This window comes from Miscanthus floridulus, unplaced genomic scaffold (genome assembly GCF_019320115.1).
Source record: "Miscanthus floridulus cultivar M001 unplaced genomic scaffold, ASM1932011v1 os_2617_1, whole genome shotgun sequence".
Taxonomy (NCBI): Eukaryota; Viridiplantae; Streptophyta; class Magnoliopsida; order Poales; family Poaceae; genus Miscanthus; species Miscanthus floridulus.
In genome coordinates, this window is record NW_027098407.1 from 1 (window position 1) to 21,505 (window position 21,505).

General features: G+C 48.0%; 4 protein-coding genes across 4 annotated transcripts; all 4 read right to left on the reverse strand.

Annotated features, from left to right (window-relative positions):
• Window positions 1-663: 663 nt before the first annotated feature.
• LOC136535202 (polygalacturonase-like) lies at window positions 664-3,022 on the reverse strand. Its single transcript, XM_066527505.1, has 3 exons — window positions 1,935-3,022; window positions 1,606-1,834; window positions 664-1,516 (listed from the first exon to the last, which is right to left on the reverse strand). The coding sequence occupies exons 1-3, from the start codon at window positions 2,430-2,432 to the stop codon at window positions 975-977; spliced, it is 1,269 nt and encodes a 422-aa protein (XP_066383602.1). The 5' UTR covers window positions 2,433-3,022; the 3' UTR covers window positions 664-974.
• Window positions 3,023-3,166: 144 nt separating this feature from the next.
• LOC136535203 (chaperonin-like RbcX protein 2, chloroplastic) lies at window positions 3,167-4,804 on the reverse strand. The gene is made up of 5 exons (XM_066527506.1): window positions 4,403-4,804; window positions 4,001-4,092; window positions 3,857-3,914; window positions 3,693-3,758; window positions 3,167-3,588 (listed from the first exon to the last, which is right to left on the reverse strand). The coding sequence occupies exons 1-5, from the start codon at window positions 4,640-4,642 to the stop codon at window positions 3,466-3,468; spliced, it is 579 nt and encodes a 192-aa protein (XP_066383603.1). The 5' UTR covers window positions 4,643-4,804; the 3' UTR covers window positions 3,167-3,465.
• Window positions 4,805-7,472: 2,668 nt separating this feature from the next.
• On the reverse strand, window positions 7,473-9,586 carry LOC136535199 (small ribosomal subunit protein uS5x-like). Its single transcript, XM_066527503.1, has 2 exons — window positions 8,806-9,586; window positions 7,473-7,860 (listed from the first exon to the last, which is right to left on the reverse strand). Exons 1-2 carry the CDS (start codon window positions 9,493-9,495, stop codon window positions 7,699-7,701), a joined length of 852 nt encoding a protein of 283 aa, XP_066383600.1. The 5' UTR covers window positions 9,496-9,586; the 3' UTR covers window positions 7,473-7,698.
• Window positions 9,587-12,179: 2,593 nt separating this feature from the next.
• LOC136535200 (protein TEEBE-like) lies at window positions 12,180-14,429 on the reverse strand. The gene is made up of 3 exons (XM_066527504.1): window positions 14,263-14,429; window positions 13,015-13,515; window positions 12,180-12,907 (listed from the first exon to the last, which is right to left on the reverse strand). The coding sequence occupies exons 1-3, from the start codon at window positions 14,399-14,401 to the stop codon at window positions 12,384-12,386; spliced, it is 1,164 nt and encodes a 387-aa protein (XP_066383601.1). The 5' UTR covers window positions 14,402-14,429; the 3' UTR covers window positions 12,180-12,383.
• Between the last annotated feature and the right edge of the window lie 7,076 nt (window positions 14,430-21,505).

Below are 21,505 nucleotides of genomic sequence, written 5' to 3' on the forward strand. Positions count from 1 at the left end.
GCGGTCGACGCGTGACGGAGTCCTGGGCGAGATGCAGCGGCGCGGTCGACGTGTGACGGAGTCCTGGGGGCGCGTCACGATCGGGCGGCCTGGCGTCGGGCGACCGCGATCCGGCCGGGCGAGTACCGAGGATCGCGTACGTCTGGGCGATCGGGCGCGATGGCGGCTGGTCATGCGACGGAACAGACGTCGCTGGTGGCCGGCGAGGGACCTCTGTGGCGGCTGGGGTGACGCGTCGCGCAGCGCGCGGTCGCGGGGTAAGGCCGGCGATTGAGATCGCGGCGGCGGCGGCGCGGCGCTCGTGATGAAGAGCAGCGGCGCGGCGCTAATTGCGGAAGCGAGAGGAACGGAGATCGTAACCGTCTCGTGATACCATGATAGAAAGTAATTAGGGTAATTCTCAACGATTACTATGAATGATCAGCGTACATATATATAGGCATTGTGGACAGGCCCACTTGCCATATTACATTCCAACAATCGGCAGCACCTCAGCTTGGTGTTCAGGCAATTTGAGGTGTTACAATGCTAGATGCTTCGCCCTCCCTAGTCTCTACAATTGATTTAAGGAAAGCATAAAATACTTTACCTTGTAATTTGTATGAATAATGATAGCTATGGCTCATTTCAGACTTTAGATTGTCTTGAATTTGGTTGGGGGTCTTTAAAATTTTCCATTTACATTCACTGGCCTCATCACCCACGCATTGCAGGCTACAAATCTGAAGCTATATGTGACCTTACAGGAAATGGATTTACAAGAAAGGGAAAGTATTCCTAGAAATATAAACTGTTGCTACTTTGTATAAAAGAATATACATGAAAGTTATATGAATGAACCAATTAATGAATACACACTTAGCAATACAGAGCTACAGGTTTTCACGCGTGTCAGAAATATATATACATAGATGAGCATGGCTACTCTATCTGTACAAACTACAAATTACAAGCAACTGAGTTCAGTTGCCCCCCTACTTTGTGGCAGTGCAAGGTTGCGGGTGAACAGTCCCAGATTTACTCCATTTTGCATTTTGACATGTGCTTTCTGTGTTGCCCATGCCACCCTGCATTTTCAGGTCGATGTTCTGCAAGGTATTGCCTTGGCATGGGAAATTCTTGCTACAGTTCATCTTGATGGCATCCTTGGTAATGGTTGTCCCTCTAATGTTCTTGAAGACAACATTGCTGACCTGCACTGCTGATCTTTGTTCCCCGCATGGCTTAGCCTTGTCGCAGTAGTTCTGGTCGATGATTATCGGGTTCTTGACATTGTACATGATCATGTTTTCGAATGTGATGTCCCTGGCGTATCCACTTCCTCCCTGGTATGTCTTGATGCGTGCTCCATTGGTTGTGCCATATAGTTGCACTGAATCTATGGTAATGCCAGAGACTTCAGCTCTTGAGTTGTCATCTCCCAAGCTTCCAATGCTGATCCCGTGCCCAGGACCACAAACTACTTTGGAGACATGAAGATTATGGGTCCCGTTCTCGATTGACATGCAGTCATCTCCTGCAAGATTCAAAAGAGGAGATCTAAGTTCACCGAAAGCTTCAAGACAATATATTCCATATGAAGTGAATCCTGAACATTCTACTTACCAGTCTTGATCTTGCAGTCTGTGACCCATACATCTTTGCTTCGAGTGATATGGATGCCGTCAGTGTTAGGGCTCGTGCCGGGCGCTGTGATGGACAACCTTTCGAGTTGCACATTGGTGCAATCCTCGACCGACATGTGGATCTGTTTACTGTTCATAATTTCCAGATCCTCCACCCTCAAATTGGTGCAATAGTGGAACGACAAAGTCGTTGGAGCTTCCTTGCAAGGCTGAAGAAAAGAGAAGCCAATTCTACTAGGTTAGACAATTTTCAGTAAAGCACAAGCTTACAGATATTCAGATAAACCAAAGGGTCGGCGCCACACTTACCAGAGCCTTGTTGATCTTGCACGAGTGCGGCCACCACTTGTCGCCGTTGCCATCGATGGCGCCACCACCATTGACGGTGAGCTTGTTTACGCTTCGGAACACGATCCAGTGGCTCCTGTCCTTGTCGCTCCAGTCCGCTCTATTCGGCGACGCCACCAGCGTGCCTTTCACCGTGAACGTGACGTTTGACTTGAACGGGCCAGAAAGACTGACGACCTTGAGTAGGTAGCGCTTGGAACTAGGGACAAGCAGGACAGCCGGCCGCGGTGAGGTGCACGCTGCCTTCCACGCTCTTGCCAGCGCCTGCGTGTCGTCGTGGCTCCCGTCGCCGCGGGCGCCGTAGCTGTCGAGGCTGAACACGCTCTGCGACGACGACCCCAGCAACCGGCCCCTGGGCGCGCTGGCAGATCCATTGGCGCCAAGGCTGCGCGAGTAGCGGTCTGTGCCGTCAGCCGAGGTGCCATTGCTCGCTCTTGCAGCCTCAAGAGTGCCGGACATGAAGAGCAGCGCGATAGATTCAGTGCAACTTCACGGCGCGACCAACGGAGCACGCATCAAGACGTACCAGGGAGGAAGTGGGTACGCCAAGGACATCACGTTCCAAAACATGGCCATGTACGGTGTCAAGAACCCAATAATCATCGACCAGCACTACTGTGACAAGGCTAAGCCATGCGTTGAACAAAGATCAGCAGTGCAGGTTAGCAATGTTGTCTTCAAGAACATTAGAGGGACAACCATCACCAAGCATGCCATCAAGATGAACTGCAGCAAGAATGTCCCATGCCATGGCATTACCTTAAAGAACATTGACCTGAAAATGAAGGCCGGCAAGCGCAACACAGAAAGCATCTGCGAAAATGCAAAATGGAGAAAATCCGGGGCGGTTGTTCCACAGCCTTGCGCTGCCACAAAGTAGGGGGGCAAGTGAACGTAGTTGCCTGTACTTTGTAGCCTGTACGGATAGAGTGTAGAGACACCTAGCCATAGTGAGATACATATGTTCCTAAGGAGTATTCGTTTGGTTCATTCATGTAAATTTCCTGTATCTTCTTTTATAGAAAGTAGCAGCAGTTGACGTTTCTAGGAATACATGCCCTGTTCTAGTAAATCCAATGTCCTGTAAGGTTACACGCAGCTTGAGATATGTAGCCTGCAGTATGTAGATGGTGTGGCTAGACTAGTCAAAATGGAAAAATATAAAGACCTCTAGACGAATTCAAAACAATCTCTGAACTTTGATATGAACCAAAGCTTTCATTATTCATACAAATTACAAGGTAAAGTATTTTTTGCTTCCCTTAGAACAACTGTAGAGACTTGGGAGGGCAAAACAGCATTGTTAACACCTCAAATATTAATTGCCTGAACACTGCCCAGGGAAATGCATACTCTCTACTACAACTCCGATTATATACAACTGACTGACTGACTGGCTGACTGACAGATACACAAAACCCAGAGTGTTCTACCTAATATAAGGAGCTAAGCTTGATCAGCAACCCAAAATAATTTCACGCCTCGGAAGGCATCAGCCGATCTTCTCTGTGTTGGTGTCGTCGGTTGGCCAGATGACCGTCTCCATGAGCCGCTCTCGCATCAGCGTCAGGTTCTCGTCAGAGATCTTCTCGTACGTGTTTGCGTGGTCACATTTCTGACAGACAGATTATATATCCAGAACCCAACCAAAATGTCAATCATCAAATAAGTCGGCAATAGGCAGGCTACAGCAGCACTTGCTTATCTTTGGTTGGTTACCTTGATCCATTTTCCATATAGGTGAAGCCTGGTGATCATCACTCGCTCTGCAAGCTCCTGCCTCTCCTGCAAGATAAGCAGTGGAAATTGCGTGAGCTCCATTCGCAGCGGCAGAAGATCCGCACATGATTTTTTTTGGATATATACGTGTAGTGTGTGTATACCTTGCTGAGAGCACGGAGGAAATGCTTGCCGTCAGTAGGTTTGTTGACAGCAACGAAGCTACAGCAGACGGAAACAAGAACATGCATGTTTATGAGCAGGGAGAATTCAGAGTAGAACAGAGAGGATTTGCTTCCTATTATTACTTGTAGAACCAACGGTAGCTTGGTGGGTTCAACTCGTAGAGCTGGGTCAGCACGGTCCTCACGGCTTTGTAGGTGAAGTAATTCATCAGTTGCTGCAGCCACAAACGCCAGGAGGAAAGTTCAGTTCAGGGAAAAGGACAGCCGAAAGGAAGCGCCTTGAATTTCTCCAAACTGAAATGAACCAAACGAATTTGGTCTCAGAAAATCAAAACAAATCCTATGCTTTTCCCTCGATCTCGTTGCTACGTTTCAAGAACATTACGATACTTTCTCTGCGTTTAGCCTGTCGATCAGCACATCTGATGAACAAGAAGTGCAAGAACCGGTACAAGAAAATCTAGCAGAAGTAATCGAAGCTGATGGAAATTAAGTGCAAGAAACTACTAGTTTAGATTGAGGTACCCGCTGGACGTCGTCAAAGCTATCCTCGTACTGTCCCGCGAGGTTGCAGACGATGCCGAGGCCGCCCTTGCTCCTGCTGCTGCTCCGGTTCTGCCTGAGCGCCCAGACCGAGCACGCCGGGCGGCGAGCCTTCCTCCTCCAGTCGCCGGCGAACAAGCCGGTGGTGCTACCCACCCCTGACACCGAACCGCCCGACGGCGCTCGCCCCACGGCCGCCGGCGTCACCTGGACTCCGGCCATGCTGTCTGCGTACCTGTTCTTGCAGCAGCAGCAGCAGCAGCCGCAGCTCGTTTCCCCTGTAAACCTGGTCGACGATCAGGGGAGCAGCTAGCGGCGGCGGTGTGGTGTGGTATAAAAGAAAGAAAGAAACCCAAGTGGCGCAGGGGAGAAGAGGACTTGTAGTGCTGTTTCGCCTGCTCGCTCCGTCCTCGTGGCTGGCTCTCGAGCTGCCCTGGCTGCGACTCCCTCTCACCAACCAAATTTTCTGAGGCCCAGGGCGCCCGGCCGTGAGGCCGTCCCAGCCTCGGGGAAAAACTTTTCGCGTCAGCGCCAGATGAGGCCCAGGCACGTCGGTCCGGCGAAGATTCTGACCGGAATTCCCGGGCGGACCCGCGTGTCATGGGCACGTCTACAGGCAGCACCTCGTCGGGATCGGCGAACCTGAGACGACAAAAGTCGGGACGGCAGCAGCTTGCCAGTTTGAGTTTCAGGACTTGGCCACAGCAATTCCAGTTCCCCTGGGCCCTGGCGCACCTCGTCGTAGCTGGCCCGTCAACGTCAAGGCTGGCCCGTCCGTCAAAGCATGGTTCAATCAAAGAACCGGCGTGCAGGCAACAAATGGACGGCATATGCATATTGGAGCACGACTGCACGAGTAGCCGGGGAAAACAGCGTTACGGTGGCCAGGCACGTTGCGTATTTCTTTCTTCTCACTCAATTCTCATGGAGTACTGATATTGAAAAGTAGTGCTCGTACGTGCAGGGCAACAAAGCAAAGCGCGGGGCGTGAGAACTGATAAGTGGCCATCAAGAACGCATGACAATTCCAGCGCGCGAAAAGTGGCGCATATGCTTGTTAAGCAGCCAAAAGTAGAGAACCCAGAAATTGCTCTAGGCTTGTTAAGCAGCCAAGAGTAGAGAACCCACAAATTGCTCTTGGCTAACAGCAGCTAATGACGCAACGGAATCACAATATTACAAATTACAAAAAACAAAAACCCAAATCCTTCACACAAATAGATTGGTGATGACATAGCTTTGTACCACTCAAATGAAACTTTACATGATAATCCAGACACAGAAAAATTTAAACATGGCAACCCCTTCAAAAACATAAAAATTTCAGAACCAGATAAGGATAGTGTCGGGGACCTAATACCAGGATACCCCAGAAGGTGGAACCGATAACCACCGAACGTGAAAAACTTCTGGACGCATAAGGGCTCCATGTCATCCCTTGTTCGAGTGACAGGAGTTCGGTTCCGCCTCACCCGACACCTTTGGGACGGGCTCGGTCTCGCCCGAGGGCCGAGGGATAAACTCCGTCTCGCCCGACGCCTTGAGGGCGGGCTCGGTCTCGCCCGAGGGCTGAGGGATGATTTCCGTCTCGCCCGACCCCGGAGGGGCGGGGTCAGCCTCACCCGACGCCTTTGTGGGATAACCCTGCCTCGCCCCAAAAGCTCAAGGCTAATCTCCGTCTCGCCCGACGCCTATAGGGCGGGCTCGGTCTCGCCCGAAGGCAAAGGGATGGATTCCGCCTCGCCCGATCCCGGAGGGATAGGGTTAGTCTCGCCCAAGAGATAGGGATTGGTCTCCGCCTCACCCGACGGCCCAGAACGAGCCTTCGCCCTGATCGATATCTATCCCTCATAATGATGGGTACAGGACGAGACAAGACGTTCGGGTCAACCATGGCTCCAACGACCATACCCTGCGCCCTGGCAGGAAAAGGACTGCCAGGGAACGACAGGACTGATGCTTTAGACCCTTCCGGGCGCCGCAGAGCCCAAAAGGTATTACAGGTGCGTGCATCTCACCCTGTAGAGTTGTAGGCGCCGTCTTCAGCTCTGAGACACGGAACCCAACGAAGATATACGACAACCGCTACGCTCCAAGAACGGATTTGCTATCTCCATAAACGACGGATATTCCGTCACCACGCTGTGGACCCGAGGGAGCGGCGCCCTATTCCCGATCCCTCAGGTCCTCCCAGTCAGAAGGCCTTGGCCACGGCGCTACACCGGACCCGACCCCGAATTCTCCCAACAAGGAATCATGGGAACCAGAAGGCGTGCAGAGCAAGGCTGGAGGGAGGCTCATAAGTCAAAACCACTGTACTACAGCCCATACCCTGCGGGCAGGATTCTGTGATTAATCTGACATCCTACAGAGACATCGACAACATGGTAAGCACTTATCTTCCTTCGCACTCATCAGAATGGAGGACCTGACCAGGTAAACGTGAGCCACATGACTAAGTAGAGTACACATCCTGGAGCCCTCACCCTTGTAAAGCCAGCCCCTTCATCTATAAAAGGGAATGCGCTTCCTCCATCAGGGAGGACGGAAAAAAGAGGACCGAACAATAGAACGCACTCACACACATATTCAAGCAGCTACGAAGCTCTTGACCACCTTTCAATCCTTCGATCAGAGACTTGGGACCAGTCCCTCTCTCGCCAGTTTGTATCCCTTACTACAGACCGTTCACGGTGCTAATAACACAAGCAGCAACAAACTGGACGTAAGGACGTTTCGCCCGAACCAGTATAAATCCTGTGTCCTTTAGCGCACCATCCGAGCCTAACGCGCATTACTATAAATTTACTTGCCGGTGCTTGTACGAAACACCGACAGATAGATAAATATAAAATCTGATGACCAGCTATGGAACACTAAAATCAGGCTAACTGCAACAAATGACAATGGAGCAGTAGGCAGTCGAGCATCATCACTGCCTCAAGTTCTGCAAAAGAGAGAGCGCACAGACTACTTAGCAAGGTCCCACAACACATTCACAGCACAAAGGCACCTAACAACAAAACTGCATTCAAGTCAACCAACACCAGCCTCCAAAAGCATTCACCGTGAAAAGACTATCATTTGATAATTATGTAGCATTCACTGATAAAAAGTACCATAGTAAGTACCATAATCCAAAACTTGACAGTAAAGAACAACATCCAGGGCAGAACAAAACCCAAAGTTGACTCCCACAGTTCTTAACTATAATATAGAAAGCGCATTTAGACAACTCCCAACAACTCCCAACGAGTAGAGCTCTTCACTCAACCATCCTACGCCTCTACTGTCTCAGTTGGGGCCTCAAGCACAAGACCCTTGGTGGGCTTTCCCAGGAGGTCCGTGAACTGCTGGAATGGAGTCATGGAGAATTTGGTCTGAGTCCAGAATTCAGGAGTAAGGAAGCCATAGGTCTTCATCAAGCAGTCGAAGGTTGCCTGCACATAACCAAACCAAATGACTACTAAATGGCACTGAATAGACATCTATATAAGAATGTACAAATTAAATTGCAACAGAACCCAAAAAAAAGTTAATATATGCTAATAGGTCAACTGTTAGTGTAACCACAGAACAGACTTTAGTTGGTTTAGAATTTTCGATACTGTATGATTCACAAGCTAAGTACATGTAACTAAAGAATGATGTTACGTAAAGTTTAAAACTTTTTTTTTGAAAGGTTGTAACTTTAGATACTACATTATTCAAGAACTAAATTCATACAAAATTCCAATACGGGACATTATGAAGGTAGAATCTGGTGCTAGAAAAGTAGACAGCCAATAATAAATGTCTAACCAGTCTTAAATTGCAGCAAAACTAGTACATCTAGATATGAATTGGAACCAGATTCTACGGGTCTAACCAGTCTTAAATTGCAGCAAAACTAGTACATCTAGAAATGAATTGAACCAGATTCTACGAGTAACATGAAGAAGAGATTTTGATAATTAACATCCAATCCGCAAGCCTTTCAAGATTTACCACTCATATCACAATGACGTTTAGAGTCGGCCTGAGTCATTGACATGTGGGTCTGGGTGTCAAATCTTGGAAGGCTTTAGATGTCAAATTTTAGAAATTTCTCTGAACGAATTAGGTAAATGTCGTAAATCATAACAACACTATATAGTCAGTGTCCGCTGCAATTTCATAATCGCAATAACAGAATTACCATATCACATTAGTGGCCAGCTCTTTAGACTATAAGAAATAAATTAATATACAAACAACAATTTCTGAAGTACCAAGTTAACCGATCATCTGATAAAGTGAACACCACAAATTCAACATTTCACATAAGCTCATTCAGATATCAGTATTGCAAATGTATAGAATAATAGAAGCATCACATCATAATATGAATAAGAGCGTAGTAGTACCTTGACGAAGTTGCCAAGGGTCTTAGTGGAGCCACGGGACGAGGTGAAGACATCCTCAATGCCAGCGAACTGCAGCACCTTCTTGGGCACGCGAGCGGCGACGATGCCAGAACCCCTGGGCGCGGGCACCATGCGGACGGTGACGGAACCACACTTACCGGTGACCTTGCACGGCACGGTGTGCGGCTGTCCGATCTTGTTACCCCAGTAACCCCTCCTAACGGGGACGATGGAGAGCTTGGCGAGGATGATGGCGCCACGGATGGCGGTGGCCACCTCCTTGGCACACTTGACTCCCAGGCCGACGTGGCCGTCGCCATCGCCGACGACGACGAAGGCCTTGAAGCGGGTGCGCTGCCCAGCCCGGGTCTGCTTCTGCACGGGCGTGATCTTCATGACCTCGTCCTTGAGCCCCGGGACGAGGGTCTCGACGATCTGGTGCTCCTTGACGGGGAGCGAGTGGAGGTAGATCTCCTCGATCTTGTTAATCCTGCCCTCCTTGACGAGGCGGCCGAGCTTGGTGACGGGGACCCACTTCTCTTCCTCCTGACGCGGACCACGACGCCCGCCGCGGCGCCCGCCACGGTCGCCGCGCCCACCGCGCCCGAAGCCACGGCCGAACCCGCCGCGCTCGCCGCCACGGCCGAACCCGCCGCGCTCGCCGCCACGCTCGCCGCCGCGCTCCGCCATGGCCGGGTGAGGGAGGGGTGGTTGGGGTGCTCCGGAGAGTGATGGGGGATGAGGGTTTGGGAGCTGCGGCGGCGCGAAGAGTGGCGATGGTGGAGGCGAGGAGGTATTTATGTGGAGGGATGGAGCTAGGGTTCCTTTTCCCGGAGATGCTGCGGCGGAGGCCGTGGGCTGAACCATGGGCCGGGAATCCAGTGAACATTCGAGGATGCATTACAGTTCTGAGGCCCGTTTTCTGTAATCCACCATACACAAAGCAATCGATCCCGGGCTCCCGGCTTGTGGCCCGGCAGATCACAGGAACCAGTGTACGTCGAAGATTGGAGCCGGGCCACCGCCGCGGTGTAAGTCGGCGGCGCTTCAGATGAACCTGTGTTGGGTCTGGCCCGTTGGCAGCGTGGAACGAGAGAATACTTCACATGGTGAAGACTGAAGACCAAACTGCTCTAAAATGTAATTTGGACACTTGTCAGTTTACAGGTTCCAATTGGTTGGTATGAAAAGTGTTTATCACTTTTCAAAATAAAATGTTTTCAATGCCTCTTCCCCTTTTAAAAAATTATTCTTCAATACAATAGCTCTTATTGCACTAAACTTTTTTTTTTTATAATAGCAACTTCAAGCATATGTAAAATTGGTCAGGATGTACAAATTGTAGGAACCCCTGATTCCTAAATTCTATTGGAACAAGAGCATGATTTCTTTTGGCGCTATCTACAGGGCATTATTTCCTGAAGGGTTCATGGTGGCCAACTTTTCTTCAGAAAAAACTCTGTTTGTGTGCACATTGCAAACTATGCATGGCACTATCAGCATTCAGCTACGAGCACCGACGGATGCAGGATGGGGACAAAGAGGGAGCTAAATAATAAAGATTTAGGGCTAGAGCTAGAGATTAATGATGATTTGAGGCTAAGTAACCGTAGTCTAATGAAGAAATCAGACTCACTCTATGAGTATCTGCTATCAGTTCCAAGGTGGTCGCTCGTTCCTAGCTGAAATGGAGACAATTGGAAAGGTGAAACATTGTTCCTCCACTTGGCTACTTTGTTGGTGTCGATGAACGATTGTTTGGGCCTGCCTAGTTGGTATCCAAATTTTGCCATGCCAAACATTTGGCAAGCTAAAAGTTGGGTAAAAAATATTGCCATAGATTTGGCAAAGCCAAATGTGAGAGTTTAACAAGTTTTGATAGCAAACTAAATACTAGCATAAATTATAGTTTGCTAAATTATTGGCATGACAAATTTTTAGAAGCGAAGCAATCAGACCCTTTATACAGAGTACATGGAGAATGGTAGTCTTGAGTCTTGACATGTGGCTCGACATGTGGCTCGGGAATGAGGCTATTGCCACGAAAGCACTTGGATGGCCAGTAGGCGTGAAGATCTGTCTCACATATCAAATCAGACAGTGCCAAATTCTATTGGGAAAGCAATTGGATGGCCAGACCACGGCAGGACTTATTGCTACTGCAGGTCTGCAGCTGATTTATATAGCTAATTTATTATAAGAAAAAAAACATTGTTCCCATGACTGAAAAGTAGAGTTAATTTTGGCCGATAAGCTCAAGTGAACGGGCCCATAATAAAATCAGTGAATACATTGTAGATGGGAAAATTGTAGCACTACTTTAAGGCCTCGTTTAAATTTACGGTGTAAAATTTTAGGGTGTCACATTAGGTATTCGGATACTAATAAAAAAATAAATTGCAGAATCCGTCAGTAATCCACGACACGAATTTATTAAACCTAATTAATCTGTCATTATCATGTGTGTACTGTAGCACTGCATTGTCAAATCATAGACTAATTAGGCTTAAAAAATTCATCTCGTAAATTAGTCGTAAATTGTACAATTAGTTATTTTTTAGTCTATATTTAATACTCCATGCATGTGTCTAAATATTCGATGGAATATGAAGTAAACTTTAGGAGAGAAATAAACAAGGCCTAAGCAAGCAAGTACAGACAGAATTGTGCCCTGTCAAGCTGTGCTCCAAAAATTGATCACAGGATGTATCAGATTGAAAAAAGACATTCAAAATTTGATCACAGGACGTTCTAAAGAACACAAACTGAACCACGCGTCAGGATCGCGTGGCTGCAGCTCTAATAAGGGCAGTCCCAATGGTGCATTGATGATAGTTTTCATTCTTATTAAATGACTTGCCACGTAGGTAAAATGCTGACATGGCAACGTAATTAATGAAGAAAGAGAGCAAAAATCATAGAAATGGTTTCTTCATAAAGAAATCAGGTCTACTCTTGACCCAATGCACCAAGAAACCATAAAATCGTCATTGAGGAGAAACCACCAGTTTATAGGGAGCTCGTGTTGCACTCCCATTGGAGAAAGAAGATAGAGTTAGGAGAGAGAAAGAAAAAATATTTATTACTCATAGAAACCATGGGTTAAAAAACATTATTTTTTTGGTACGATATCCTATGTTATAGAAACTAATAGTTTTTTTTATTGGGACTGCCCTTGCCCTAAGGTCTCCACGCTAACAATCATCCTTTCTTACCTGGACAGCGCCTAAAAGTTTAGGAGGTGCCCCGTACACCGCGGCTACGTGCCTCCGGCAACCGGGGGTAGGCGGAAACCCTGATTATCCGTTTGCGTGACCGCAATCGTGGCATGTCTGCTTCAGACTTTGAGGACAAGAACAAACATCAAGGAGCGAACAAAAAGGTGGGCAACCAAATTTCGCAACATTACATCGCAACGCATGCACAAGTTCTGCACCGCATGATCAGATTCAGAAGGGTCCAGAGTTCATCCACACTTGTCCCAACCCACATGCCAAATCACTACGAACACAGCTACAGACGACGAGAGCTCAGCAGACCGTCACTCGGATGGAGCTCTCACGATGATTCATCATTCACTACGCCTTGACGGGCACGACCTTGACCTGGTCCAGCACGGGGCCGCAGAGCGAGACGCCGTCGGTGACCTTGGTGTGGTAGTAGGAGCTGTAGAAGGTGAGGCGGGTCCAGGCGGCGGCGGCCACGAACCTGAACGCCGCCGCCTTGAACCCACCCTTCCCGGCGGACTCGAACGGCACCTTCTGCGTCACGTTGCCCGCGAACGCCTCCACCAGCATGGACCCGTGGCAGCCGTTCTTGGCGTCGCCCACGGCGAACGACAGGTTGTAGGCGCGGTTCGGCACGGTGCGGATCACCTGCGCGATGGCGCTCTCCCGCCCGGCCACCAGCTCCACCGCGTACTGCCCCGCTGGGACAGAGAAGTGGGCCGCGTCGATGAACCGCGCCGCCTTGAGCGACTCGATGATCCACCCGGGCAGCGGCGACGTCGCGTCCTTCTGCTTCGGGGGAAGCAGCACGCCCACCGTCGAGTTCTTCAGCACCTGGGGACCGATCTCGAACCCGTCGTTCTTGATCAGGTTGTCTGCATGCGGATGCGACCAAAGATTCGTCCTTCGTCATTGAGATTGCAATCGATCTGCAGTCCCTGAACCGAAAGAGAAGGTAAGGTTATCCATCCGTGATGCATACCTTTGGTCGGGTATGGCGCGGGCAGCTCCTTGATGGCGACGGCGTCCAGCAGCGGGCCGCACGCGGCGTCCTCCTGCACGCCGGGGTTGGCGAACGTGACCTGCGCGACGGGGGAGGAGGCGCGGAACCCCCAGGCCCAGGTGTCGGCGGACGCGCCGCTGTAGAGCGTGCGCACGGCGACGTCGGCGGGCGCCGAGAGCGACGGCGACACCGCCACGCGCAGGGACTCGTCCTGCGCGCACGTCCGCGTCGCCGCGAACGTCAGCGCGTACAGCGCGCCCGGCCGCACCGTCACGTTCTGCGACGCCGACGAGCGGCTGCCGAGGCGGAGCGCGTGCACGCCGTGCGGCACCGCGAAGAACATGCCCCCGGGCTGCGGCCCGCCCGAGACGTACTCCACGTGACCCTGCACCGTCCACCCCGGCAGCGAGTGCCGGCCCACGATGAGGGTCTTGTTCAGCTTCCTCGGCGCCGTCTCGAAGTTACCGTTGATGAGCAGCCCTGCGTGAGTGTGTGACCACGGATGCATGAACAAAAATCAGATCTTTCGCTACGTCTTCTGCACGCGCAAACTCAAAAACAATGACCAGCCATTTGTCCGAATCTTTCAAAAATAATCACATCATTTTTGGAGGGATGGATGGGTATTTAACTAGAACACCACTGAGTTGTCCTGCACAGACAGCTCTTGAATCTTGATGTAAAGTTGGACGCTTTGTGCTTGCAAGCTGCAAGCATAGAACACTGAAAGAACTAGTAGAATAAACAGAAATGGAGCAACAAGCTTCTGTTTCCTGTTCAGAGATCAAGCATAGACTATTCTAAATGCACTGCATTTTTTTTTGCGAGACAGAACATTCTTGGGCAAAATAATCACAACGTTCTTGGACTGTAAACCCCAGATGTGAACTGATGTATGATGAAAAGTAATAGTGCTGAATGAAAAATATAGTACTAGAACAATTTGCTGCCCAGCACAAACATATGTAGCGGTAAAACTGGAGGTTTCGTGCTTGCGAACATAGAACAGTGAAAGAACTAGATGAAACCAAAATGGAGCAGCAAACTTTGACTGTTCTCTGTTTCCTCTTCAGAGATCAAGCATGGACTACTCTAAATGCACCTCATTTGACAGAACAGCATGCAGATCCAAAAGAATCCAGACAAATGGCCCCGGCATGGGACAACAGACACAAGATTGGCATAGGAAAACAGTGTGATAAAAGGGTGTTAGAAGCACAATGTCACCTTCAGCGTCTTGAGCATGACGAGGTGGGGCTGGGGGCGGAGCACTGACGGCGAGCGTGGCGGCAGCCGAGGAGGAGGACGAGGAGGAGACGGAGAGGACCAGCAGCAGCAGCAGCAGCATTCCCCATGGAAGCTCCATTGCCAGGCTCTGCTGCTCTCTTTCGCTTTCCCTTGCTTCTTAGCCGGGAGCTGCCCCTTGCTATAACAAAAGGAACGGGTAACTTTACTGAAACCCCCCTATGTTTCAATATTTGCAAATCGCCCCCATGTTTATATATGATACTGCAAAGTACCATTACCCAAACTAGTTTTGTGCTTTTGGACGATGACGACGTGACTATCGAGAGTGAACAGCGACAGCTACTACCAGCTTGAGCAACACAGCCAGTGATTAGGGGATGTTCTCTGTATTAACAGTGTACTGCTACCTCCGTACAAAAAAGAATTATGTTCTATAAATTTTCAGACATGTTAAGGATGGATGGAAAAGATGCATGTGCCCTTAATTAGTGGGATTGCATGTACCATGGAGAGAAAATATATTTCCGTTTGCTCGTGCATGCACGGAATTAACACGCCAGATTAGGGTCTATTTGATTCACTAGTACCTACTAAATTTAGTAGCTTTAAGTCATTTTAGTAAGAGGGGGTTTGGTTCTCAGAACTAAATTTTAGTTCCTGTCCCATCGGATGTTTGGACACATGCATGGAGTATTAAATATAGACGAAAAAATAACTAATTACACAGATTGCGACTAATTTGCGAGACGAATTTTTTAAGTCTAATTAGTCCATGATTTGACAATGTGGTACTACAGTAAATATATGCTAATGATGAATTAGTTAGGTTTAATAAATTTGTTTCGTAAATTAGTCTCCATCTGTGTAATTAGTTTTATAATTAACTTATATTTAGTCCTCCTAAATAGCATCTGAATGTCCAATGTGACATGGACTAAAATTTAGTCCGTGGAACCAAACACCCCCAACTTTTTAACCAAACGCTATGACTAAAAGCTACTAAAAAGACTTTAGTCCTCTCTAGTAACTCTGGAGTTACTAAAAGTGACTAAACCGTTTAGTAGCTCCAACCAAACACCCCCTTATGCATGTATGAGTTTTGAATCCTTTGGGAAAATTTTTGAATCCTAGAACGTCATTCTTTCTGGGTCGGAGTGAGTACTCCCAGCAGCTTGAGCTCAAAAAAAGTGCACTCCCTGTAGCTACGTGAGTTGAAAAAACAGAACTCAGCATGCTAAGTTAAACTTGATAGTTCAACAATTAAATGTTAAAATTGATACTCCATCTATTCCAAAATATAAATCATTTTGATTGTATCCTAAGTCAAACTTTTATTTAACATTGACTGAGTTTTTTTAAAAAAAAACATATGAACATTTACACCGAAAGTTAAGGGCTATGTTAGTTTCGCTAAAATTTGGCTTACGATGATTTGATGTGAGAGAAAAACATTATTCGTTCGCTAAAAAATATTACTGAAGTAGTGCTGAAAACATGCCGAAGTTCTATTTAAACTCGCCATAAAATATGCCTTAATAGAGCATTTATTTGATACTATAAATGGCAGTAAATTTTATATAAGCTTAGTCAAGATTAAAAAAATGACTTAGAATGAAAATAAAACTACCTGTATTTTTTTTTAAAGGAGGAAGTAGCGTAGAGATCCAACTAAAGCGTGCATCTTGAATCAAATAAACAAAAGTGGGTAACTTTTGATGGCTACCAAACTTTGCCACGAAGCCCGGCAAACAAATTGCTCACCGCATTCTTTCTGGCACTGATTTTTTTTTCATCCAGCCCTATTCACCGATTCCCGCGTCCGTTTTTTCCATGGAAACCGTTCCTCGTCTGTCCATTGCCGGTTTGTTCAGTTTCGTGACTCCATTCATGAAGTTCCCGTGTCTTTTTTTTTTTCTGGAAACGTTCGCGTCTGTGTCTTTGCTTTTTTTTTCGTTTCCTCTGTCCTTGCATTTAGTTTCGTGACTTTTTGTTTATTCTTTTTTGTCTCCTATTTTTCGTATATAAACATAAAGAATAAATATAAATATAAAGATGGTGTTATGTGGCTTTGATCTCTTCATCCTTTCTTAATTTTGACTTTTAAAAATTATGTGTAGGTATACAAATATAGGTATATAGATATAAATTTGGTTGTATTGCAAACTATTTAAGATCGATTAGTTGGATCATCAGCTGAGTTTTTTTTTTCAAATGAAAATTACCGACGGAGGTATCTACTCCGGGTCAAAGTCTAGAAACACCATTGCATTGCATATCGAAACTACGCCCTTAGTTCGTGAAATTTGGAATTTGGGGCTACTGTAGCATCTTCGTTTTTATTTGGCAAATAATGTCTAAACATTGACTAATTAGGCTTAAAACGTTCGTCTCGCAATTTCCCACCAAACTGTGCAATTAGTTTTTCTTTTCGTCTACATTTAATGCTCCATGCACGGGCCGCAAACATTCGATGTGATAGGTACTATAGCAACTTTTTAGACTTTAGGGTCCAACTAAACGAGGCCTACGTGAAAGAGCAAAAAAAACATTGGCATCGTGTGACAGTGACCCTGCCTAAAATCATTCGGTGCTGTGGCTAATAAAAAAAAACATGACATGACAATGACATGAACTCTAGAGAGCACGATGGGGCCATCCATAATGCATCAGCACGCACCCCTGCGTCCAACCAAGGACTGTAAAACCGAAGGTGGTTGGAGGTCCAGATAAAAATGAGCCTTTTGTGGTAGATCTCCGGCGTCCTCTCCCCCGACAGGAAGAGGGCATTTATTACCACCGCGTCTCCGCCCCCACTACTCCGTGAAGGCACAGGACACGCACCGCTGCCAACTGCCCATCCCTTCAATAAATAGATAAATATGCTACTAGCAGCAGTAATCTTCACCGGGCCGTGCAAGTGCAACGAAAAACTTGCGGTGGTGGCGTGGTCCGTCATAAAGCAGCATGGAGCGTGGCAGGCAGGGGCGCCAGCGAAAAACTCGTTTGGAACCGGGGCCATCAAAAGCCCAAACGAGGGAAGAGGAGCACAGCACTGCGTGCAGGCAGCACGCGGTGGAGAAGATGCATGCTTCTTCATCATCCATGATTCCCATACATACAAGAGAAGAGAGGGCCAACGGAGCCACACGCGTAGTAAACGTGCCGCCAGCGACGTACTACTAGTCTACTACTAGTAGCACGGGTTGTACGTGGATTCGCGATCCACGACGGACGGGCTGCGTACGGCACTGCACGAGGCTACACACACCTGTTCGCTCGATCGAATCAGCCAGCGTCAGCGTCAGCCGGTTCATTGCATTGCATGATCTCGTCTATTTCCCGCCATTTCTGCCTTGGATGCTCTTGGACGTGGGGAGAGGGAGGCGCGCAGCGGTGGGGTCGCGTCGGCGTCGACCAGCAGGCTGCGTCCCCCGTTGCCCATTGGGCAGCAGGGATACCGAGGCGAGTGATGAGGCGGAGGTCAGCAGAGGTGGCGGTGACAGTACCAGTGGGCCACCGCCGGAGTCCGGAGGCCCGGAAAAGGACACGGCACGCGCAGCGGGAACAGGGCAGGGGTCGTCGTCATGCACGTTCCCCGCGGCAGGAGGAGCAGGAAACCGGGCGGCTGGGCTGGGCGTCCCGGGCTAGTGGGCCTGGGCCCCCCTCTCGCCCTGAATTTGCTCGCTCCGGGCTCCACTCCACCCAGCACGCGACGGCATTGTCGAACGCCTCTGACCAGCAGCGGTGGAGTGCGCAGCCCACATTTAGATCAGCCTGCTTGTTGGAACGCAAACAAATACAGCGTTCGGCTGGCACCTTCGGGTACTGTAGCTCAAGTGGTCGTGGATGTTTAAATAGTGTTTTATGAGGGAGAATAAGCTGAAACAATCCGAAACCGGAACAGCCGAACGCACTGAAAATCTCATAAAATTTGTGCATTAATTAATTTAATTTAATAGGAAAAAAATATATAAGAGCATGAAAATTTCAATCCGCGCTCCAAATAAGGCCTAAGAAAATGGTTAATAATAAAGTCGACTTGTGCCTCTATCTATATGACGTGACATCATATATAGTCAATCTAATACCATGTTTATATAACATAGTTACTGCTACAGTGTGTTAACATGTAGCCCGCCATATTTTTCTCAGACTTTGTTGGACTTCGTATGAGTTGGAGTAGTTCATTCTCACGAGTAAAACAAAAAAAAACGAAGAGAAATCCCATATTCTAAAGGTGTAAACATCATGAACAGCACCACAGAAAGGACAAAAGGGTCCCTTTATCATAGCTCATAGCTCCTGCTCCGGCTTCGTGTGACTTGGCCCTTGTTTAGTTTGCGAAATTGGGAATTTAGGGCTACTGTAGCACCTTCGTTTTTATTTGATAAATAGTATCCAAACATTGACTAATTAGGCTTAAAACGTTCGTCTCGCAATTTCCCACCAAACTGTGCAATTAGTTTTTCTTTTTGTCTACATTTAATGCTCCATGTACGAACCGCAAACATTTAATGTGACAGATACTGTAGCAACTTTTTGAACTTTAGATCCAACTAAACAAGGCCTTATGTTATGGAGCTACATCAAACAGCTATCTGAACAACCGGCTCCTTGCGAGTCAAACCGTTTTTCTATTAAAGAGCTGGAGCAGCAAAAACGTGGCAGATGCCCCTTGGGCGGATTTAAGGGTATTCCCTTGCATTCCCGGAATACCCAACTATATATATATATATATATATACTCATATGTATATATGTATAATTAACGGTGTTTTTGATCATCGACGAATAAATTTGTATTTGTGCGTTTGGCTCGGAGGACACAAGGGTTTATACTGGTTCAGACGGAACGTCCCTACGTCTAGTTCGCTGCTGCTCGTGTTACCGACACTTGGTTTGCAGTAGGGGTTACAAACAGGCAAGAGAGGAAGACGATCCCAAATCTTTGATGGAAAGAGTGAACGGGTGCTGAGAGCTCGCTCGCCGCTCAGCCGTGTGCTCGTGTCGTGCTCTTATGTTTCGATTCGTCCGTCTCTGGCCTCCCTTCATGGGGAGTCTTGCTTTCCCTTTTATAGGCGAAGGAAAAACGCGGGTTACAGTGGAGGAAAAGAAGAAGAACAGGAGAGAGAAGAAGGCTTCCAGGATCGTCGGGTCCTTCTTCTCCTTTATGCGGGTCCCGCCGATCCTGTAGATGATGAACAGGGGCGGCTCCACGTCGTGGCCCTGTTCGTCACTGGCTCTATGCACAGGCGTCATCTGTCGGCCATGGCGTTCCACTCTCTCCTGACGGACGTCGTGGTGAACTAACGCGCCTATCAGCGTCCGTACGAGGGTTAGGCAGAACAGCACCGATACGCCCAACACTGTTCTTGATGTGAATCCTCAAGTATGGCCCGTCATGGTCACGGGTTACATCGAGGCATGATAGTCTCTTCCCTGGTGTCAGAGTTTTGATCCAGGCCCATACGCTTGGACCTGGAGTGGTTGGTGGCGGTATGGGTCCCCGTCGGACGAGACAGAAACCGTGTCCTTGAGGTCGGGCGAGACGGAGCCCTCGACCTGGGGGTCGGGCGAGACGGAGCCCGCGGCCTTGGGGTCGGACGAGACGGAGCCCGCATCCTTGAGGTCGGGCGAGACCTTTTAATGCGTCTCGAGCCATCCGGAAGTTAGCGTGGACGCTAACTTTCTTGCTTTGGGTATCCCTACTATCGATATTCGACAATAATACACCATTCGACAACATTTTCACTCAATTTAGCTCAAAATCTTAGAGTTGGCTAGCTGAACAATTTGTTATTTTAAGCCTATGGATTCGTGTTTTCTTTATGATATGGAAGTAGGAATACCAAGTTTTAAATCCTGGCTCTGCCACTGAGATAACCTGGTCTTCTCTGCTTGCATATCTCACTCCAAGTACTTGTTGATCCCCTCGTTTTTTAAGAATTATAACATCATTAGATAGCAATCTATAAAAAATAGTTAAGAACAATCTCGATCAGGGATTTAGTTGTTGTGCACGGATTGTAGTAATTGACCCATGCGTAGCCACTCGAGGAGTGTCATATGCATCAAAGGAGATTTTTTTTAATTTTAACCATTTTTTTAATATAATTTTAAATCTAACACTGTCGTTTTTTTTTCACTAACACTTTTTGTCGCGCCTATTGTCCTAGCGTGGCCAAATGCCTGTGCCGCGCCATGCATGGTGGCGCGGCATAGGGCTAACGTGGCGTGGGCCGGCCTGGGGGCCGATGACGTGGTGGGTCCTGCCACGCCACTGACCTTGGCGCGGTAGTGCCATGCCCCGATCCGTGGCACAGCTGGACCAGATATATACCGCGTGCGAGCCCTTTCGCCCGCATGCACCCCTACCCTGCACGCGCGCCGCCGCCAGCGCCTGCCCGGCCATGCCGCGCACGCGCCCGCCCGGCCTCGCCTCGCTCCGCCCGCGCCCACACGGCCTGACCTCGGCTGCTCGCCCACGCTGCGCCGGACCACTCCCGCCGCGTAGCGCCCTAGCCGGCCGCGCCACGAACGCCGGCGCGTCAAGGCTGCCTGCTCCTAAGGTACCTCCCTCTCGATTTCATATTTTTTTATTATTATCTAGTATAGTTAGTATTTTTTGTATCCCTACGATACCCCCATGTGCCCTCGCAATCCTCGAGCGGCCGGCGCAGAAGCAAAAGAGTTGATGATGGTCTGCTAGTGCTAGCATTTCTAAGAGCATGTATGGGCATCCAGGCTATTTCCATTGAGTATTAGTGTCTTTGCGATATCTTAGAATGACTATTGTTATGTGACGGAGGAAGTACCCCTTCCATCCTAAATAAATGCACATCTCGCTTCCTGAAGTTAAATTTTTTAAAAATTTTGACCAAATTTATATAATAGCGTACTAATATTTATGATACATAATATGTACTATTACATTAAGCATGGAGTATACTTTCGTAATAAATGTATTAGGAGATACAAATATTGATACCGTTTTTTTAAGTTTTGATCAAACTTAAACATATTTGACTACTCGAGAAGCAAGATGTGTATTTATTTTGAGACAGAGAGATTACTTGTAATTTTAGAACCAAAGTTTTATATGGATTGATTATGTATTTATTATCTAGTATAGTTAGAATTTTGGGTTCAGGGATTTAGGCTAGTTAGGTTAGTGAATTTGTTTGTGAACTTACTAATGTAAACATAAATTTTGTTAATTTAAA